The 20,462-nt window shown below is 43.2% G+C and overlaps 1 protein-coding gene across 1 annotated transcript in view; it reads right to left on the bottom strand.

Annotated features, from left to right (window-relative positions):
* The window catches only part of RP1 (RP1 axonemal microtubule associated), a 752,859-nt gene that overhangs the window by 362,367 nt on the left and 370,030 nt on the right, over positions 1 to 20,462 (bottom strand). The window contains exons 31-32 of the mRNA XM_075316343.1: positions 8,042 to 8,208; positions 1,643 to 1,862 (exon numbers count right to left, since the gene is read on the bottom strand). Coding sequence (XP_075172458.1) covers positions 1,643 to 1,862; positions 8,042 to 8,208 — 387 coding nt within the window. The remainder of the gene's footprint in view (positions 1 to 1,642; positions 1,863 to 8,041; positions 8,209 to 20,462) is intronic.

Below are 20,462 nucleotides of genomic sequence, written 5' to 3' on the forward strand. Positions count from 1 at the left end.
GAGAGAGAGGAAGGTCATGTCTGCCATAACGATGTTGAGAATTAAAGTAAACAAAAATTGTTTGGCTAAGTGAATTCTGATGTTTTGTGTTTTACAACCCGACGGCATCAACCTCTGACAGCGGGGGTAATGAGTGTACTGCCCCGCGGGCCCGGCTGCGACCGCCAAGCCGCTCGGATTCGTGCTCGTACTGCGAGTGGTGGCTCGAGCCTCTCACGGACTCGGGGGTCACGTTGCTCTGCAAGGGGGTTGGTGCTACACGAAGGGATTTAAGTGCTTGATTTGGGATGATAGTTCGTGACACCACCCACGGGTTGTGGTGATTATGGACACCACTGCTGCGGTGAAGGTATGGGGCTCCCGGGAGCGATGGGATGGCGCAGCTAGGTGTTGACCCCTCCGTGGGCAGAGGGTGTTGGTCCCGAGGGCCGGGGTGCAGGGTGAAGTGTTGCGGTGCAGTGCGGTGCGGTGACTGATGGCACTGGTGTACTCACTCTGACACAAGACACTGGAGTCTCTGGTAAACCAAACGGAGTGATGAACGGGCCCCGCAGCCCGCTGCAGCTTCTTCCAGACTAGGTTGGTGATTTCCGCCTTTCTCCTGCACCTCTGTGTGTAAAATGTTTTGACTCCTATGCCTCGACACCGGTAGTCTGCTCCCCGACTTGTGTATGCCGGGGGAGCCCGTTTGCCAGCAGACGCTGGCCCTTTGGGTCTCTATGCCTTGGCGGTGGCTTTACCCTGTATGGTTGGGCTGTTCTCTTCTAAAGGGACTTGTGTGGGGTAGGTCCTTAAGTCCAGTCCGCAATCATTTGATTCGACTCGGCCCTGTTGGTTCAGGGCTTTGTACGGGGTCTGAGTACCCTGCTTGGTGCTCCGGTATCCAGTTGGCTCCCCGGTTCGGTTCCGGCGGGCCACTACCCTGTCCTGGTCCCTTACGGTTCCGCCGGTCGTATTCTCGGTCTCCTGCAGGCGGCCACCACCGTCTGCCTCCTTGCCAATGGGGCCGGGGCTCCGACCCAGCCACCGGGTAGTCTCTTATCAGGGCACGGACACAGGACTGCCCGTGACCTTGACTGCTCTCGACTTGCACTTGAACTAGTGTGTGTCAGACTAACTGTTTTCCCGCCTCCAAGCCTGTGAACTCCTCGGGGGGCGGAGCCAACTGCCTGGCTCCACCCCCTGGTGTGGACATCAAACCTGGAGGGTGGTGACAAGGTTTTTAGGTTGACTGGTGTTACCTAATCGGGAGGGGGTGTGGTGTTGTGTGTGTGACTACCTGGGACGACCTGGATAGTCTAGGGCGTCACATGAGCACCGGCCCAAAGCAGCAAGGAAGTGTCGTGCACCCCACCCAAGTCATGTCCGCACACGCAGGCTCCTTGGAGGTCAACGCTTGTGTGGCCTTGGGCCAGTTCATTCATTCACCAGCTCTACTATGTGTCAATTGCCAATTCTGACTTATGCTCAGTAGATCCTTGTCACTGTGCAATATGCTCAGTGACAGTACACTCACTCACTGGCTCTGATCAAAAATAACTTCCCGGCATTTTATATTTTGAAACCCTAGCAATCTTCTTGATTGTATCAACAATAATTTAAGTAATATTCAAGCATTTAATGTAGCCTCACTAATATTTACCAGGTAAAAGTTCTTTCTGATCACTGATCACCCGAAATTCTTTTATAACTTCCTCTTCTTCATCATCCACAAGGAGCCAAGAGTTACAGTCAAACTGCACGTCCTGTCTGGTTTCTTGTTCTACGATGTGAATGCTTTCCAAATGCCATCCCGGTGCAGAGGATAAATGATCGCAGACAAGGCGCAGCTTATATATTTCTCCAATATCTTTTATTGTTACCTGTTTTTTAATAAAATTAATGAAGGCAATTCAGTTGGGAAATATAAAATATTCTCTGAAACTAACATTTCTAGTGACATTCTAATAACTAATAGCTCATACATTACCAGGTAGGTATCATTCTATGGACAAGGTGCATAACTAATGTTTTTTTAATTGTTTCCCTTTCGCCCCATTGGCCCTCAAGGCTGCATGTGGGTAACAAGTGTTGGCCCCTGTCTATTTCACCCTTTGCATCACAAGTATAGAGAATGTTTTTCAGATTATCTTTGGCCCATCCAAGTCCAGTATTCTCTGGCACCTTCCTAGGTTTGCCTTGTGCTGACAAAAGGCTAAAGGGTGCTTTACATGCTGCGACATTGCTAACGATATATCGTCGGGGTCACGGTGTTTGTGACGCACATCCGGCGTCGTTAGCGACATCGCAGCGTGTGACAGCTAGGAGCAACGATCAACGATCGCAAAAATGGCAAAAATCGATCGTTGACACGTCGCTCCTAATCATAATGTCATTGGTGTTTCATTCCGCAGGTTGTTCGTCGTTCCTGCGGCACCACACATCGCTATGTGTGACACCGCAGGAACGACGAACATCACCCTACCTGCGTCCACCGGAAAGGAGGAAGGAAGGAGGTGGGCGGCATGTTCCGGCCAATCATCTCCTCCCCTCCTCTTCTATTGGGCAGCCGTTTAGTGACGCTGCTGTGACGCCGAACGCACCTCCCCCTTGAAGGAGGGATTGTTCGGCAGCCACAGCGACGTCGCTGAACAGGTATGTGCGTGTGACGCTGCCGTAGCGATATTGTTCACTACGGCAGCGATCATCACATGTCGCATGAACGACGGGGGCAGGTGCTATTGCTCGCGACATCACTAGCAATCGCTAGCGATGTCGCAGTGTGTAAAGCACCCTTTAGTCCTGGACAGGCAAAGAAACATAATTCTGGGCAACTGTCTGGACAGCTCAGTAAGGCTGTGTTCACACTGCTAATTTGTTGTGGATTTTACACATGAATTTCTAAGCTGAAAAGCACAGCATTTCTGCATTTAAAATCTGTGCATATTTTTCACTCTTGATCATGATTTTTATGTTCTTTTCTGATGTTGACAGCCAAAAACACAACAAAATGATGGCATCCAGCAACTTCCCCTGTAGAATAAGGGTCTCTATTTAAATGCATAGGTAAACTCTTAAAGGTGCATCAGAAACTGACATTCTGTGCATGTAAAAATCTCAACCATAGCTAATTTTTCTGGGTAAAAAAAAATAAAATTTCCAGCATGTGATAAACCAAAAATCATATATTTTGCTCATACTGTAAAATGTTGCAAATTTTATAAGTGGAAAATCTGCATCAAATCCACAACGTGTGAAGCTAGCCAAACACAATGGTGTTAAAAGATCAAGGCGATGCTGTTCCTGGGTTATGCCAAGTGCAGACCTGCATGATTAGGATGAGGCAGTTTTGTGCTCCTTGAATTACTGGGTCATGTGTCAACCTCTCAAGCCCTCTGGGCATAACTTAGGCGGGCTTTGCACATTGCAACATCGCAAGCCGATGCTGCGATGTCGCACGCGATACTCCCCGCCCCCGTCGCAGGTACGATATCTTGTGATAGCTGGCATAGCGAAAATTATCGCTACGCCAGCTTCACATGCACTCACCTGCCCTACGACCGTCGCTCTGACCGGCGACCCGCCTCCTTCCTAAGGGGGCGGGTCGTGCGGCGTCATAGTGACGTCACACGGCAGGCGGCCAATAGCGGCGGAGGGGCGGAGATGAGCAGGATGTAAACATCCCGCCCACCACCTTCCTTCCGTAGAGCTGCCAGCGGCAGGTAGGAGATGTTCCTCGCTCCTGCGGCTTCATACACAGCGATGTGTGCTGCCGCAGGAACGAGGAACAGCATTGTACCTGTCGCGGCACCGGCATTATGGAAATGTCGGAGCCTGCACCAATGATACGATAACGACGCTTTTGCGCTCGTTCATCGTATCATCTAGGATTTACACACAACATCGCAAGTGACGCCGGATGTGCGTCACTTTCGATTTGATCCCACCAACATCGCACGTGCGATGTTGCAACGTGCAAAGCCACCCTTAGTGTTCTTCTTTTGAGGGGCATTTCTCCTCGCGATTGTGGTTATGTCATAAATAATGATGGGCGAGCAGTACAATGCTCGGTGCTCGGTACTCAAAATGATGAGTGAACAGTACGATATTGGAGTGCTCGTTACTCGAGCTGATCAGACGCTTGGACCGACTCAACTCAAGTAACGGGTATAATGGAAGTCAATGATTGACCAGTTCGGCTCTCCACCCACATACAGCCAGCTATAAACAGAGCTTTTCCGAGTGAGAGAGAGTGTTTTTTTTTTTTCCGTGAGAGCCATTTAGAGACCGCAAGTCGCTCTTACTGGAATGCCTGCTCGTATCATTATTGAAATAAGCCTGTGCTCTGTATTCAATGTTTTACAAAATGACACATCTGAGCAGCCGCCATACTCGGAAGAGCACTATGAGTACCTGAGCTTCCCGATGCTCCATTGAGTACTGACCATGCTTGCCCATCATTAGTTATAAATGTCTGATTGGAAGAGGTTCTATATATAAAGAAAATGAAAATCCTCTATCCCTCTATTTGATAAGAGAAGCTTAGAAAAGTTTTACTACATTTGATCAGCACTCTGTCCTTAACACATGGTCCACGTGGAGATAACAATATAAATGAGAGTGTGCTGGGACTTTTTCTGAAGTGAGTGATAAGCCCAGGAAAGTAGGTAATGTACATTATTGATTTTTGATCCTGAAGAAGGGGTTATACAGCTCCGAAACACGAAGAAGAATAAAATCCGATGTCTTAATCCCCACTGATCTTTAGTAATTTTGTTCTGGCAGTGCGGATTAACCCTTTTCTTCCATCTCCTACAAAGCCTAGAAAAGTGGCTGTGAATGTGCATGGCAGATTCCATTTTGCTTTATGAATGTTGCAAATTATTAGGGTGTTTCAGTATCTACAATGAACATAGCACCACACATGCTCCTTGGAGTACCAAACATCGGAGTGGGGTACCATTAATCTCCTAAAAGGTATGTGTTCTAGAATTGGTATGTACACTTACCATTCATCCCATTTTTCTATCCCTGGTGATGTTGCTTACAATCTGACCATGTTATTACACCTCTCCTGTACACTGTATATTGATTGTATCAGCTCTATTCCCTGTGCTTAACAGTACAGAGCTGGATGCCAGGGCTTCTTGTATGCACAGTGAATGGCATATAAAAATTAAGCCTAGGATATTCTGCAGTGAAAAATGCTAATGATTCAATAAAAAATATAATACCTGCAGGTAATTTATGTTTTCTAATCAAATAAAACAGGTCCTTCCAGCCAGACACATTCTAGACTTTATTAGGCTATTACATTTTATAGTAAAGAGAGGTAACTGATATAACGAGCTCAGCTTTCTCCTGTAAGTTACCAAACACACGGAGGATGCATTCAGTCAAACAATCTGGTGTACGGAACATGCTTGTGTCAAGCGAATGGATTAATAGAATGTCATTTGAGAACATGCGGAAGGTGAACGCAAGCAATATGCAGTAACTTATACTACAGCAAATCAATGTATGTGCGATCAATATACACGATAATACCTTCGAAGGCCAGCAACATAGTAAGTGAATGCATGGTACTTTGTTCAGGGGCTATTGAATGTTCTTTTTAAGCTGATTTTTCTTTTTAGTCTATAGCTTTATGTTTGCAGCAGTCACATAACTATAAATGAGCATATAGTATTTATACTATAGCACTATTACAAGTTACAACATAGCCTCAAGCAATGAGACTAGCCATGCAAGCTCCAGAATTATGTGGCCTCTAAGTCGGTATGGTCTCTTATACCTCAAAATCCATCACTTCCAATACACCGTATAGCACAAATTCAACCTATATCTCTGTGGCCCCATTCAAATGTCCATGATTTTTCAAGTATGCAAAAATCATTCTGTCATCAGTGTTTTTCATCTAATGTTTATCAGTGTTTTATCAGTTTTTACCTTGTTTCATCACTGATTTTCACGTATGAAAAATTAAATAAATGACAAATCTCCTATTTATTGCAATGCTAATCACGGAATGCACAGGAGCTGTACACCGACACCATCTGTGATGTCTGTGATTTTCAGGCACACACAGACTTGGATGGTTAATTTTGACCCATGATGCTAATCAAAAACTGACATGTCTCCGTGTCAGGTCTAATAGATTTGTATTGGCTAATTTGATTTGTGATACTGGAAAAAACTGACATACAGGTACATCTCAATAAATTAGAATATCATGAAAAAGTTAATTTATATCAGTAATTCAATACAAAAAGGGAGATGCATATATTATATAGAGTCAATACACAGGTGTAATCTATTTCAAGTGTTATTGTTTTATTCAACGATACAACCTGATAGGGATCGCTGGTAAGTTGCTAGGAGGTCGCTGGTGAGATGTCACACTAAGCGACGCTCCAGCGATCCCACCAGCAACCTGACCTGGCAGGGATCGCTGGAGCATCGCTACATGTGGAAGCATGCTGCGCTTGGTAACTAAGGTAAATATCGGGTAACCATCCCTATATTTACCTTGGTTACCAGAGCACACCGCTTAGCGCTGGCTCCCTGCACACCTAGCCAGAGTACACATCGGGTTAATAACCCGATGTGTACTGTGGCTACGTGTGCAGAGAGCAGGGAGCCGGCACTGGCAGAGTGAGAGCGGCAGACGCTGGTAACGAAGGTAAATATCGGGTAACCAAGGTAAGGGTTTCTTGGTTACCCGATGTTTACTGTGGTTACCAGCGTCTGCAGAAGCCGGCTCCTGCTGCCTGCACATTTAGTTGTTGCTCTGTCGCTGTCACACACAGCGATGTGCGCTTCACTGCGGGGGAGCAGCAACTAAAAAATGGCCCAGGACATTCAGCAACAACCAGCGACCTCACAGCAGGGGCCAGGTTGTTGCTGGATGTCACACACAGCAACATCACAAGCAACATCGCTGCTACATCACAAAAGTTGTTCCTTAGCAGCGATGTTGCTAGCGATGTTGCTTAGTGTGACGTGGCCTTAACACCTCAGCAGTGCCACAGGCTGATCGCCTCCATGCCACGCCGCATTGATGCAGTAATTCATGTAAAAGGAGCCCTGACCAAATATTGAGTGGATTTACTGTACAGACGTTTCAGTAGGCGCCAACATTTCTGAGTTTAAAATAATTTTTTTAGTTGGTCTTATATAATATTCTAATTTTCCAAGATAATGACTTTTGGGTTTTCATTGGCTGTAAGCCATAATCATCATCATTAACAGAAATAAACACATGAAATAGATCACTGTGTGTGTAATGACTCTATATAATATATGTGTTTCCCTTTCTGTATTGAATTACTGAAATAAATTAACTTTTTGATGATATTCTAATTTATTGAGATGCACTTGTATCTCCATGAGTTTGGCAGAGTCTGTAAAAAAAACACAGGCATGTGACCAGCCCTATAGAGTATAATGGTTACTTGTTTTATCCGTGAAAAACGCGGACAGAACAGGTACATGCAACATGTATGTCTCAATGAAACAAAAAATAGATGTGAATAAACAGCCCCATAGATTATAATGGGTATGTGTTTGATCTGTGAAAACCATGGCTAGGACACGTATGTGAAAAATAGACGTCTGAATGAGGACTAATGGCTTCTCCTTTATTGTTTAAGCTTTTCTTGTGAGAATTATAAAGTATTTTGCTTTTTACTTTATAGCAAAGATGACCAAAGAAAATACAGTGAAAAATAGGAGGTGTGAACATACCCAAAAAGTGAAGGAAGCAGTAACCAAAAGAATTTTTTTTATTTTTGGCTTTTTGATATTCAACAACTTTATTTTTCAGTCAGAACAAAGTTGTGTTTTTTCTGCAATTCAGCTTCAGTTAGGGTTAAGATTATACTAATTATTCTGCTTTTATCACACAAGGAATGTAGAGAAAAATTATTTTGTGGAAATTGTTTTTCCTTTTTTATGCCAGTTACCAATCAGTATAAGTAATGTGTTCCCTTTACTGTACCCATGGCACACTGCTATTTTGATGTATCACAGTTTTATGTTCGTCTAATCTGCATTTACTTACCAAAAACTCATCTCTAGAGCCGGGAAAGAAAGAATGGGTAACAGAATTTTGCGAAAGAAAAATATCATTTGTTTTCCCATCTGACCCGTAAATAACGACATTAACTCTCATCTCATTATTCCACACGGAATCATTGGCTGTTGTTATTTGGATATTCCAAAGTTTTCCTACAGCAAAAAAAAAAAAAAAAGAATGTGAACAATATATATAATGTAGAATAACAACACCAGGTATTGGAAACTTTGCAAAGCTTTATAAAATATGTGAATACAATTTGAATAGATCACTTCTAGGTAACTAATGCAAGGCACACACTGCTTCTGTACCCTTTATCTGAAATGATGCAGTATTATGCCACCTTGGTACTGGATCCAATTATAATAATTATGTAATTGTTATTGGGTATACAGCTGGTATTGTGTAAGCATCTAATCACAGGTGAACAATGATTTTATCATAAATCATCATAGAAGGAGAAGAGAGGTAAGATTATAGACGTCACCATCAGACAAGCTCACTGTGGGCTGATTCGATTCAGTGATCTTCTATTTAATCTGATACTTAGAAGCTATACAATAAAAATCTATTGTAGAAATGATATAGGTATGCATACACTTTAAAGGGGTTATCCACTACTAGGACATCCCCTTCTGATTCCACATATTTCCACCAGGTAATATAATAAAGCCTATACTCACCTCCCGCACCAGCGCCGTTCCAGCAGTGCCTTCCTTCTCCCCACCTTCGCACCAAATGAACATGAACAGGAAGTGAGCGCAGCCGCTGTACTCACTTCCTGTTGATTTAATTTGTTTGGTCATAAGGCGGGGAAAAGGATGCCAATGCTGATTGGACATTGGGCTTGCATGACATCACAACCCCATGTGAGTCCCGACACTGCGAGCCGCGGCACCGCTGGATCGTGAGTATAGGCTTTTTTATTTTACCTGGGGGAAACAGGTGGCATCAGATTGGGTTGTCCTAGTAGTGGACACCCCTTTAATGAGAATGAGAATAATATTTTACCAATTTTTTACTTATAATAATTGTAACTTATATTGCAAAAACTTGCAAGCATTTGGGAATGTCTTCTGTTAACGAGAATTGAAATATTTTATATTTTCACTTTTTTTTATCTTTTATGTGTATCTTGAAGTAAATCTACCAAATGAATGCCAAAAGGGCACTGTTTTCACATATGTACTGCACAGTATCCATTAGGTGCCTCTGTGCATGAGTGTTCTCCTCCATAATGAGGCATACGAAGGAACATGAAATGCACATGTTGCATAATAGTTTCAAATTTTCTCTTCAAATTTTCAGCAGCAAGTTCACAGCATAATACAGTAACAGCAATGGAGATTAGATCAATCATCGTCTATTTGCTGTAGATATTGTCCACACATAAATTGGCATGCGGTTGGGGTTTGGGTCTACGCCCTGCAGTACCTGCTAAATGTCTTTCACTACCACTGTCCCCTCTATCCCCTCCTCCTGCCAGGGTAGAAAGAAATGATAAATCAGTGTGTCTTGGGGTGTGGTTAAAATTTGCTGTAGTGCTTATGATGCGCCCATGGGGTCTGGGGAGTTACTCGTCACCGGGCAGATTTAGGGAGAGGAATGTCACAGTGGCCAGGCCCGGTTCTGTGACGCTGGTGGCATCAATAAAGATGGATGAAGGGAATATTTACAGGGGAGTAGAGTTTGTATTCATGATGCCACCTGTGGTTTGCGGCTAATATAGGATCACCCGCTGCAAGAGGTTTCCTCTGACGGCAGATGGTAGTGCAGCTAGGTTGGTACAGCTCCCCACAGGCAGAGCTGAGGCCCACAGGGAAGTTGGGAGTAGTAGTCCACTCTATTAAAGGAGCGCAGGGGGCGGAAAGGATTGGACGACACAGAGGTTGCAGTTAAAGTTCTTAACTCACTGAGATGTCACCGCCTTTGGACTGCCAGACTCCGCTATCATGGCTCCAGCCGATCCCGGATAGTTCAGAGGCCAGAACCGGTGTTTTGTTATGTGAGTCCTTCCTCCTTGTGCTGTGTTGTGTGAGTCCTTATGACTTGAAGTTACACTGGGACCAGAGTCCTTGGTTGGGCTCCACTATTGTCCCATATGGCAAGCAGCTCTTTTGTCATGACTCCTGGCTCTATATGCTGCTGTGCCCCGGGCGCTTTGTGTGGGCCAAAAGACTTGAAATCCTTTGCCCGGCGGATTCTGCTGGTGGGACATTCAGTGCCCACCAGCCTAGGGCTCCGCACCCTGTTCTTTGCGCTCGGTCATGAGGGGAGTTCTCCTCTCAGAGACCGTGTTCTCCCCACATCTCACTTGTTCCCTTGTGGCTGACTAACTGTCACTGACTAAATTAATATGTGTGTGTGTGTGTGTGTGTGTCTGTCGCCATGCTCCCTGATGTCTAGCTCCGCCCCCCCAGAATCCTGAACTAGTGGGTGGGCGGTCCCAATCCTTGTGGTGACCATCCGAATGACCCTAGCCTAACCCAGTCCCAGTGAGAGGGAGATTACCTGTGTGTTTTGGTGGATTGTGATGGTTTACCGGCAATGACCTCCTCTGTACCCACAATGAATACTGCACCTCTGGTGAGGTGCAGTACCCTGTGGCAACTGAAGCCTCAGGGGCACCACACTTAATATAATTTCAAGATTGAAATTTACATAGATGTGATAATTTGCCAATCCCATATTTAATATCAAAATATTTCTTGTATTCTCAATTTTTCGATGTCACATAAATTTTAACTTATAGTGATAACACTGAGACATGTGTACATCAGATAAGGATAACCTGGACAGTTACAGCATTCACAATACTAAATTTCTAGAGCAGCTCTGCCTATTGCAATGTAAGGAAGTAGATGATTCCCACATCAGAAAATATACAAGAGGAGTTTGTGTGAGTGAACATTGCCATCTGCTGGACAAAGCTTGAGGAATAGGAACTCATAAATTAGGACAGGATACAAGATAAGGAGAAGTGATTCCTGAGGGAAGATAGTCAAGAGGGGTACCCAAGCATGTGACCATCTGTGATGCAGCTGGGAAATATAAAAAACCACCGAAGCCACAGCAGTGGAGTCATCGATCACACTTGAACCAAGTCGGACGTGTTGAGGAAGTTGAGCTGGCATATAGCTGCAACCAGAGGCGCAAGAGTAATGGTGTGCAGTCCCTGAGGGAGATCGAACATGTAAGATGAAAAGACAGAGTTACTAAAGACGACAACCATGTGAGCTGGAAGGACTGATTAATGAAGAAGACAACGACCGTGTGATCTGGATGGACTGAATTACTGAAGAGTGAGTTACTGAAGAAGAAATGATTGGGAAGCCTAGTTGAGGGACAATATACTTGAGATGGCTAAAGGACAGGAGGCCCCTTTAATGGTACATAGTTAAGACTGAGAGACAGAGGTAGCGAGTGCAAATTGCGGCTTAACAGGGACTTGAGCTAACTCCCGTTAGAGCCTATGGTTAACATTACAGATATTTATAAAGAAGATGGCAAGGACAGTTTCAGTGACTAGACAGACGTTGATGGGCAAAATATCGAAAGTTAATTTGAATATTGTGTGGGAAATTGTAGGGCTACAGTTTGTGATTTAAAATTGTACTGTAATCTAATTTGATCATTGAAATTGTAAATAGTTAACATATCTCCATCTTGTTACACTGTCATCTGTGCTGCTGCATCCATCTATCTGTTTTAGGGCTTGTTATGGATTACAGACAGTACTGTAATGTCCAACAATAGAAGGTCACAGCGTTTGGCTGTGCAAAATGCTCCCTGACTTTCTATTGTTCTTGCTGTTAGTATTCAATGCACTAGGTAGTTCCTCTACTGGGTTTTCATCCTTTTCCCTTTAAGACTCATTGGAGCTCCTCTTCCCTTCAGCTACTAATCATTTGCATTTCCCTTTGGGTTTAAATACTCTCATTTTCCCTTGAGTTGTGCTGGTGATATTCATTTCTTTCGAGCTCTGGGTGCAATCAGGTGGTTTACACTCATCTGTGGTATTTTTGCTGAAACTGTGAGTCATCTGTAGATAAGTAGTTTATGCACTATTTCTCCTGTGTGTCCTCCTTGTGTCTTCTATAGTTGTTTAGTGGGGTTGACGAGGAGCTCATCCCACTTGTTCCCTATTTAGGGCCCAGCACTAGGCATACCGAGGGTCAGGTATTCAGCTCGGCGCATAGGTGCGGAACCTATCTAGGTTGGTTAGGGACCCCAGAGACAAGCGTTAGGTTTCATCAGGGGTCACCATGTCCCCCTTTCCTAGTCACAAGGTTTCCCTTCCCTTTTGCCGTTTGCTTGGTACTTCCCCGTACCTAGTGTGACAAGGGCTTGCTCACACCACCGTACAACACAGATAAGTGCTATACAATGTTTTATCGGATAGTACTTGCTCCAATATCATACTATGCAGCAGTGCTGACCAGCACTTTTTTTCTCGTTCTGATTCGGCATGAGAAAAAAAAAATCGTTATATGCTAGGATTGTCAGTTATCATGCGCACCCATAAGTGACGGAGTGTGAAACATTGGACTTCACTTGCATAGCATTCCCGCCATCATTGGCAGCCTTGTGAAAGTGATCACGGACGCTGATGGGTTGTCATGACATCCAGGGGTCAGCTGATAACTCCTGTCACTGTCATGACGAAGTTCCTGTGAATGATGGCAGAATACCAGCATTCACAGGAGATCAGCATTTCTTCTGTTCAGGGGGAAATTGAAGCACTGCTCTGGTCAGCAGAAGAGAGTGCAGACATGTAGTAACCTATGGGGACTAATAAAATCAATAAAGACTAAGTAAAAAAAGTTTTTAAAAATATGAAAAAATAAAAAAACACAAAAGTTTAAATTACCCCCCTTTTGCAAAATTGGAAATAAAAAACAAGCATATATTTGGTATTGCCGCCTTCAGAAATGCCCAATTTACTGGTAAAAGGCATAGCGAGAAAAAAAAATCAAAAACAACAGAATTGTGATTTTTTTTTTTGGTCGTCACAACATTGCATTAAAATGCAATAACAACTATCGTATATACCTAAAAAGGGTATAATTGAAAATGTCAGCTCAAGATGCAAAAAATAAGCCATCACTGAGCCCCTGTTCCTGAAAAATGAGAACACTATGGGCTTGGAAATGGGTGGCAAAAGCGCAATTCTTTTTTTTTTTTTACAAAATTCAGATTTTTTTTCACCACTTAGATAAAAGTAAAACTATACAGTACATGTTTTGTATCTACGAACTGTTACTGACCTGGGGAATCATATGACCCGGTCACTATTACTATATAGTGAAAATGGTAAGAAAAAACCCCCAAAAACAATTATTCATTTGTCCTTTTTTTGCAATTTCACCACACTTGGAATGTTTTCCCATCTCCCAGTACATTATAGTCAGGGCCAGAAATATTTGGACAGTGACACAAGTTTTGTTATTTTAGCTGTTTACAAAAACATGTTCAGAAATACAATTATATATATATATATATATAATATGGGCTGAAAGTGCACACTCCCAGCTGCAATATGAGAGTTTTCACATCCAAATCGGAGAAAGGGTTTCGGAATCATAGCTCTGTAATGCATTGCCTCCTCTTTTTCAAGGGACCAAAAGTAATTGGACAAGGGACTCTAAGGGCTGCAATTAACTCTGAAGGCGTCTCCCTCGTTAACCTGTAATCAATGACGTAGTTAAAAGGTCTGGGGTTGATTACAGGTGTGTGGTTTTGCATTTGGAAGCTGTTGCTGTGACCAGACAACATGCGGTCTAAGGAAATCTCAATTGAGGTGAAGCAGAACATCCTGAGGCTGAAAAAAAGAAAAAATCCATCAGAGAGATAGCAGACATGCTTGGAGTAGCAAAATCAACAGTCGGGTACATTCTGAGAAAAAAGGAATTGCCTGGTGAGCTTGGGAACTCAAAAAGGCCTGGGCGTCCACGGATGACAACAGTGGTGGATGATCGCCGCATACTTTCTTTGGTGAAGAAGAACCCGTTCACAACATCAACTGAAGTCCAGAACACTCTCAGTGAAGTAGGTGTATCTGTCTCTAAGTCAACAGTAAAGAGAAGACTCCATGAAAGTAAATACAAAGGGTTCACATCTAGATGCAAACCATTCATCAATTCCAAAAATAGACAGGCCAGAGTTAAATTTGCTGAAAAACACCTCATGAAGCCAGCTCAGTTCTGGAAAAGTATTCTATGGACAGATGTGACAAAGATCAACCTGTACCAGAATGATGGGAAGAAAAAAGTTTGGAGAAGAAAGGGAACGGCACATGATCCAAGGCACACCACATCCTCTGTAAAACATGGTGGAGACAACGTGATGGCATGGGCATGCATGGCTTTCAATGGCACTGGGTCTCTTGTGTTTATTGCTGGCATAACAGCAGACAAGGGCAGCCGGATGAATTCTGAAGTGTACCGGGATATACTTTCAGCCCAGATTCAGCCAAATGCCGCAAAGTTGATCGGACGGCGCTTCATAGTACAGATGGACAATGACCCCAAGCATACAGCCAAAGCTACCCAGGAGTTCATGAGTGCTAAAAAGTGGAACATTCTGCAATGGCCAAGTCAATCACCAGATCTTAACCCAATTGAGCATGCATTTCACTTGCTCAAATCCAGACTTAAGACGGAAAGACCCACAAACAAGCAAGACCTGAAGACTGCGGCTGTAAAGGCCTGGCAAAGCATTAAGAAGGAGGAAACCCAGCGTTTGGTGATGTCCATGGGTTCCAGACTTAAGGCAGTGATTGCCTCCAAAGGATTCGCAACAAAATATTGAAAATAAAAATATTTTGTTTGGGTTTGGTTTATTTGTCCAATTACTTTTGACCTCCTAAAATGTGGAGTGTTTGTAAAGAAATGTGTACAATTCCTACAATTTCTATCAGATATTTTTGTTCAAACCTTCAAATTAAACGTTACAATCTGCAGTTGAATTCTGTTGTAGAGGTTTCATTTCAAATCCAATGTGGTGGCATGCAGAGCCCAACTCGCGAAAATTGTGTCACTGTCCAAATATTTCTGGACCTAACTGTATATGGTAAAATGAATGATGTAATTTGAATGTACAACTCATCCTGCAAAAAGAAACCCTCGTAGGGCTATATTGATGGAGAAATAAAAAAGATATGACTCTTGGAAGAAGGAGAAGAAAAAACAAAAATGAAAAGTCTTCATGGGGAGAAGGGGTTCAAAATTACAACCTCAGCTAATCTCACCCATAACTGCTCCAGCTCTGCTTCCCTACTACTTCCCCTGGTCTTTCATGATAGGCTATAGTGGTAATGTCAAAACTATAGTATACATGACAACAGCGTAGCCAATCACTGCCAACCTATTTCCTTTGCATCATGAAAGAGGCAAAGGATTGGCTGCAGCATTCATGCGCACTTGTAGTGACATCACTGTCTGCTGCAGCCTGTGAACTAAACTGGGGGCAGCAGCAGGGAAGCATCACTAAAGCAGCTGATATATAGCAGTGAATATAGCCAAGTTTTTTGAGTTTTATTAAATATGAAAATCTAAGGGGTAAAAAATTAAAAAAACAATAAAAAGCCTTTAATGGAAAATCCCTTTAAATGTAATCAATGGTGTCTTCTATTTTTTCAAGTTACTCCTCTAAGTAGCAGAGAAATCTAAATCTAACTGGAGGAATAATTGAAAAATAGCATAGATAGCATAGCAGAACTGAGCAAGGCTGACGTTATGTAATCACTACAATGGAAAATTGTAATGTTCAGAACAAGTCAATTATCCTAAACAAAACTGCAGCATTATATTTTTCTCGTTCCCAGCAGGAGTATTTTCACGCTCGCCTGTTTAAGTCTTCCTTTTACTCCTGTCTATAATGTAATGTTAAATATAGACAAACTATTGTGTACAATTACATGGGACCTATAATTTTATCTAAACATGCCACATTCTTGTAAACAAATGAAGATTTTTAAGAAAGCACATTTAATTTTTTACACGTAGTCCATAATTTGTTATCAAGTACTAATTTGGAAGGATCTTAACTACAATGGTGCACATTAGGATCAAAACAGTAATTTTAATGAGAAATATCAAACTTTTCATCAAACAACATGTTGAAAGGTTTCAGTCCACACATACAGGCACAGACGCTTGATGGTTGTAATACATACTACCACAGGTGGTACTTACTCCACTCATTGGTTGTAATTTACTTCCAGTGATGCAGAATGCCTTCATAAAGATGTCTGAACAGTGTTACAATCATTCACAGTGTCCTTTGAGTTGCAATCACACTGTTGCAATCCACTTAGAAGCTTCACATAGTGAAAACTCTCAATTGGTGACGGGCGGACTCACCGATAACTGGGATTGGCAGTTCTGAACAGGTTAAAAAAAAAACAAAAAAAAAAAAAACCGGTTCCGACCCAGGATTGGTCCCAGATATCTGTCGCAACGCCGGTCCCCATATAAGTCTATGGGGATTAGAATGCGGTGATTAAAAATGGTGATAGAAGGGATAAGGGGATAGGAGCAAGCGCACTATACTTGCCGAGGTTCCGGCGTGGCTATAACTGCTTCCAGACTGGTCATCCACTTCCTGGACCACTCATTACCTTCATTGCATATGCACTGCTTTCCTCGCCCGCAACGTCTATAATTGGTTGCAGTCAGACGTGCCCTCACCCTGAGTGTCATCGTGTCAGCTGACTGCTTCCAATCACAGATGCCACATGCATCTATCGTGGTATTAAAAGAAATAAAATATTTGGATTAGGGTTCCCCCATATTATGATACTCAGCACAGATAAAGCTCGGCTGTGTATCAAAATAAGAGGAATTGCATGTTTCTTTTTTTAAAAAAAATATTTTTATAAATAATTTAAAAAAAAGGTGTGTGGTCCCCCCCAATTTTGATACCTAGCCATGATAAAGCTCGACAGCTGGGGGCTGGTATTCTCAGGCCGCAGCCGCTCAGAATTGTCTCATCCATTAGATACGACAATCCCAGCACTTTACCCGGCTCTCCCCGATTGTCCTGGTGCATGACCGCCTGCTGCGGACTTCAGACAGAGACTGAGCAGTGATCAGCGGTGACGTCATGCAGGTACGTTGCGGGCACAGCTGCAAGTTGCCATAGCCCTTCACCTGTTACCGCAGATAACCGGACCTCAGGGGGCGTCAATGAATTTAGTGACCCCCACCTCAGGTAAAGTCACTGAGTTTAATGAAGTCACCTGAGGTCAAGTGACCTGGGAGGTCAAGTGGGAGCATGACTGCAAGTATGTGATTTGCATACATGTCGTCATGTTTAGAACTGAGCGAGGCTGGATATAGTTTAATCAGAATGTGGCCAGCAGTATGCAAATCACATACTTGCAGCCCCCTGACAGCCCGCTCCCGACACCGACACCAGAGGATCCTCATAGGGCACGCGATGTAGGTATTCTCAAGTCTGTCACATCGAGTGGCAAAAAGCCTGTAGATTAAGACCGGACTACCCCTTTAAAGCACCAAACACTGATCTTCTGCACCTTCTTGATGTAAAAACATTCCCACATCAGTGCTAGAGTCTTCCTGGACCTATGCTCATGCTGGTACTTTTGTCCTGTAGCTGAAAGCCAGTAATACATCCATTCTTCATCATGTTGTCACTACTGCATAATAGGGCCTACTATAGCAGTATTTCAAAGATAAGAACACAGTGATCAAAGACCAATGGGGAAAGCATAATGCCCCATACATTTTATGTCATTGAGCCTTCTCATTCTTCAGAGCTCAGAAGAAGAGGAGAACAGACACTCCTACAACTATCACTGCTGAATTGTCCTGTTTTTAAAATGCCCCGAATTTTACGATTGGCACTTTAGACCATGCTTTATAGAACATTGTACAAATACACTAAAGAGAATCTGTCATACAGACAAAGATGTGTCTATTCATAGTGAAATGCAATACATTTATGGAAAGTGTGCTTTATTATTGAAAATACGTTCTCCAGAAGGCCAGACCTTTTATTATATTTATCATGTTGGGGTTCAAAATTACCACTGCCTTGCTAAAAAAACAGAGTAAAGGTGCTGGACTGGCCAAGCATGTCTCCAGACCTAAACCCTACTGAGCATCTGTGGGGCATCCTCAAACAGACGGTGGAGGAGCACTAAGGCGGGCTTTGCACGTTGCGACATCGCAAGCCGATGCTGCGATGTCGCACGCGATAGTCCCCGCCCCTGTCGCAGGTACGATATCGTGTGATAGCTGGCGTAGCGAAAATTATCGCTACGCCAGCTTCACATGCACTCACCTGCCCTGCGACCGTCGCTCTGGCCGGCGACCCGCCTCCTTCCTAAGGGGGCGGGTCGTGCGGCATCATAGCGACGTCACACGGCAGGCGGCCAATAGCGGCGGAGGGGCGGAGATGAGCAGGATATAAACATCCCGCCCACCTTCGTCCTTCCGCATAGCCGCCGGCGGCAGGTAAGGAGATGTTGTTCCTCGCTCCTGCGGTTTCATACACAGCGATGTGTGCTGCCGCAGGAACGAGGAACAACATCGTACCTGTCGTCGTTATCGTATCATCGTTGCATTCCCCGACATTTCCATAATGCCGGTGCCGTATACCTGTCGCGGCATCGGCATTATGGAAATGTCGGTGAATGCAACGATGATACGATAACGACGTTTTTGCGCTCGTTCATCGTATCATCTAGCATTTACACAGTACGATGTCAAAAGTGACGCCGGATGTGCGTCACTTTCGATTTGACTCCACCGACATCGCACGTGCGATGTCGCAACGTGCAAAGCCGCCCTAAGTCTCTAACATCCAACAGCTCCATGATATTGTCATAGAGGAGTGGAGGAGGATTCCAGTAGGAACCTGTGAAGCTCTAGTGGACTCCCTGCCCAAGAGAGCTAAGGCAGTGCTTGAAAATAATGGTAGTCACACATAATATTCACACTATAGGCACAATTTGGCCTTTTTTTGTCATCGGTTTAGACATTAATAGCATATAGAAATACTGAGGTAAAAAACTAAAGTACTCAACATGTGCCCGTGGCCTAAGATGCTGCATTTTTGACACAGAGAATATGCAGGGTCAAAAACTCAACAAAAGCTCATCGTGGGTACACAGCCTAGCAAGGATGCAAGGTTTGCCTTCACTTTTCCAGAGAGAGTATAAATTTGTCCGGAAGCACACCGACTCACACTTTCTGGACAGGAGCATCTCAGCTGCATAGAAATACATGCAGCTAACCTGCTCCTGTCAGCAGAGTGTGTGGCTGTGTCAGGTAATGCGATACGAGACTCTCGCGAGTCACTCGCAAGTGTGACTCTGGCCTTCTGATGCGATGCTCTTCTCTAGGATATACCAATTGTGCTTGGCTCTGGCATAACTTGGCCTATGTCGCTTTTGTTCGTCAACTAGGTGATGAGATGTCCCTCTGTATCTCCCCTCTTTAACAATACCCAATATCTGTTGTATTGTACATGTTCATTTAAAAATAGATCAAATCTACATTTTGTTATTTACTCTGTCAGAACAGGGTTACACCTCAACTAGTAAATTTTCTGCATCTTTTATAATATGTCCCGGATAAAAAGTAGGATCCCCTTCACTGAAGAAGAACAAATCAGGAGAATCAACTGCGTCAATGTTTATGCATGGTTGTGTGGGAATAAGTGTAAGTAAAAATGGCTATAAAAGACTGAAGGACCCATACATTTTCTATTGGTAATCTTATAGAAAGGCTCTACTCAAATATTTTTTTTTTCCTTCAGATCAACCTTTCTTACAAATTCAGTTCATCCACAGATGTGGAGCCATCATATGTGCACTTGATTCCATAGATTAGAGTATGTCATTGTATTATGTTCTATAGTGGTGAAATATAATGAAGCATAATGATTTACTAAGACTCTTCCAAGTAGAAAATCAGGTATTTTATCTCATGAAAGTATCCTTAGAAAATACAAAGATTATATAAATCAAGATGTCTGCTGTGTCCATTTCTCATTATCTATTAATAATATTGCCATTCTGCTCTATTGTTATTTATTTCTGTTCAGTTTCTGAATTTACTAGGGTTGTAGAGCAGGGTATACTTACAGTGTAATGGACACATAAATGAATGGTTTTATAAGAATACTGGAATGGATAAGAAAAATGGAGTTCTATGGCTCTGTCCAGGGAGAATGGAATAAAACCACTAGATTTATTAAAGGTTTTCTAAACCCATAGTAAAAGACAGTGGTGAAAACACAAAAAGAGGGAATAGGAACAAACGCATTTTCGATCCAGTACAAGGATTTTCTTTGGATTCATGTCTTATTTAATTTTCTATGGACAGCACCATATTTTTTTTATTAATTCTACTCATCTCGGACCTACTATATGTTC

Source organism: Anomaloglossus baeobatrachus, chromosome 6, assembly GCF_048569485.1.
Source record: "Anomaloglossus baeobatrachus isolate aAnoBae1 chromosome 6, aAnoBae1.hap1, whole genome shotgun sequence".
NCBI lineage: Eukaryota > Metazoa > Chordata > Amphibia > Anura > Aromobatidae > Anomaloglossus > Anomaloglossus baeobatrachus.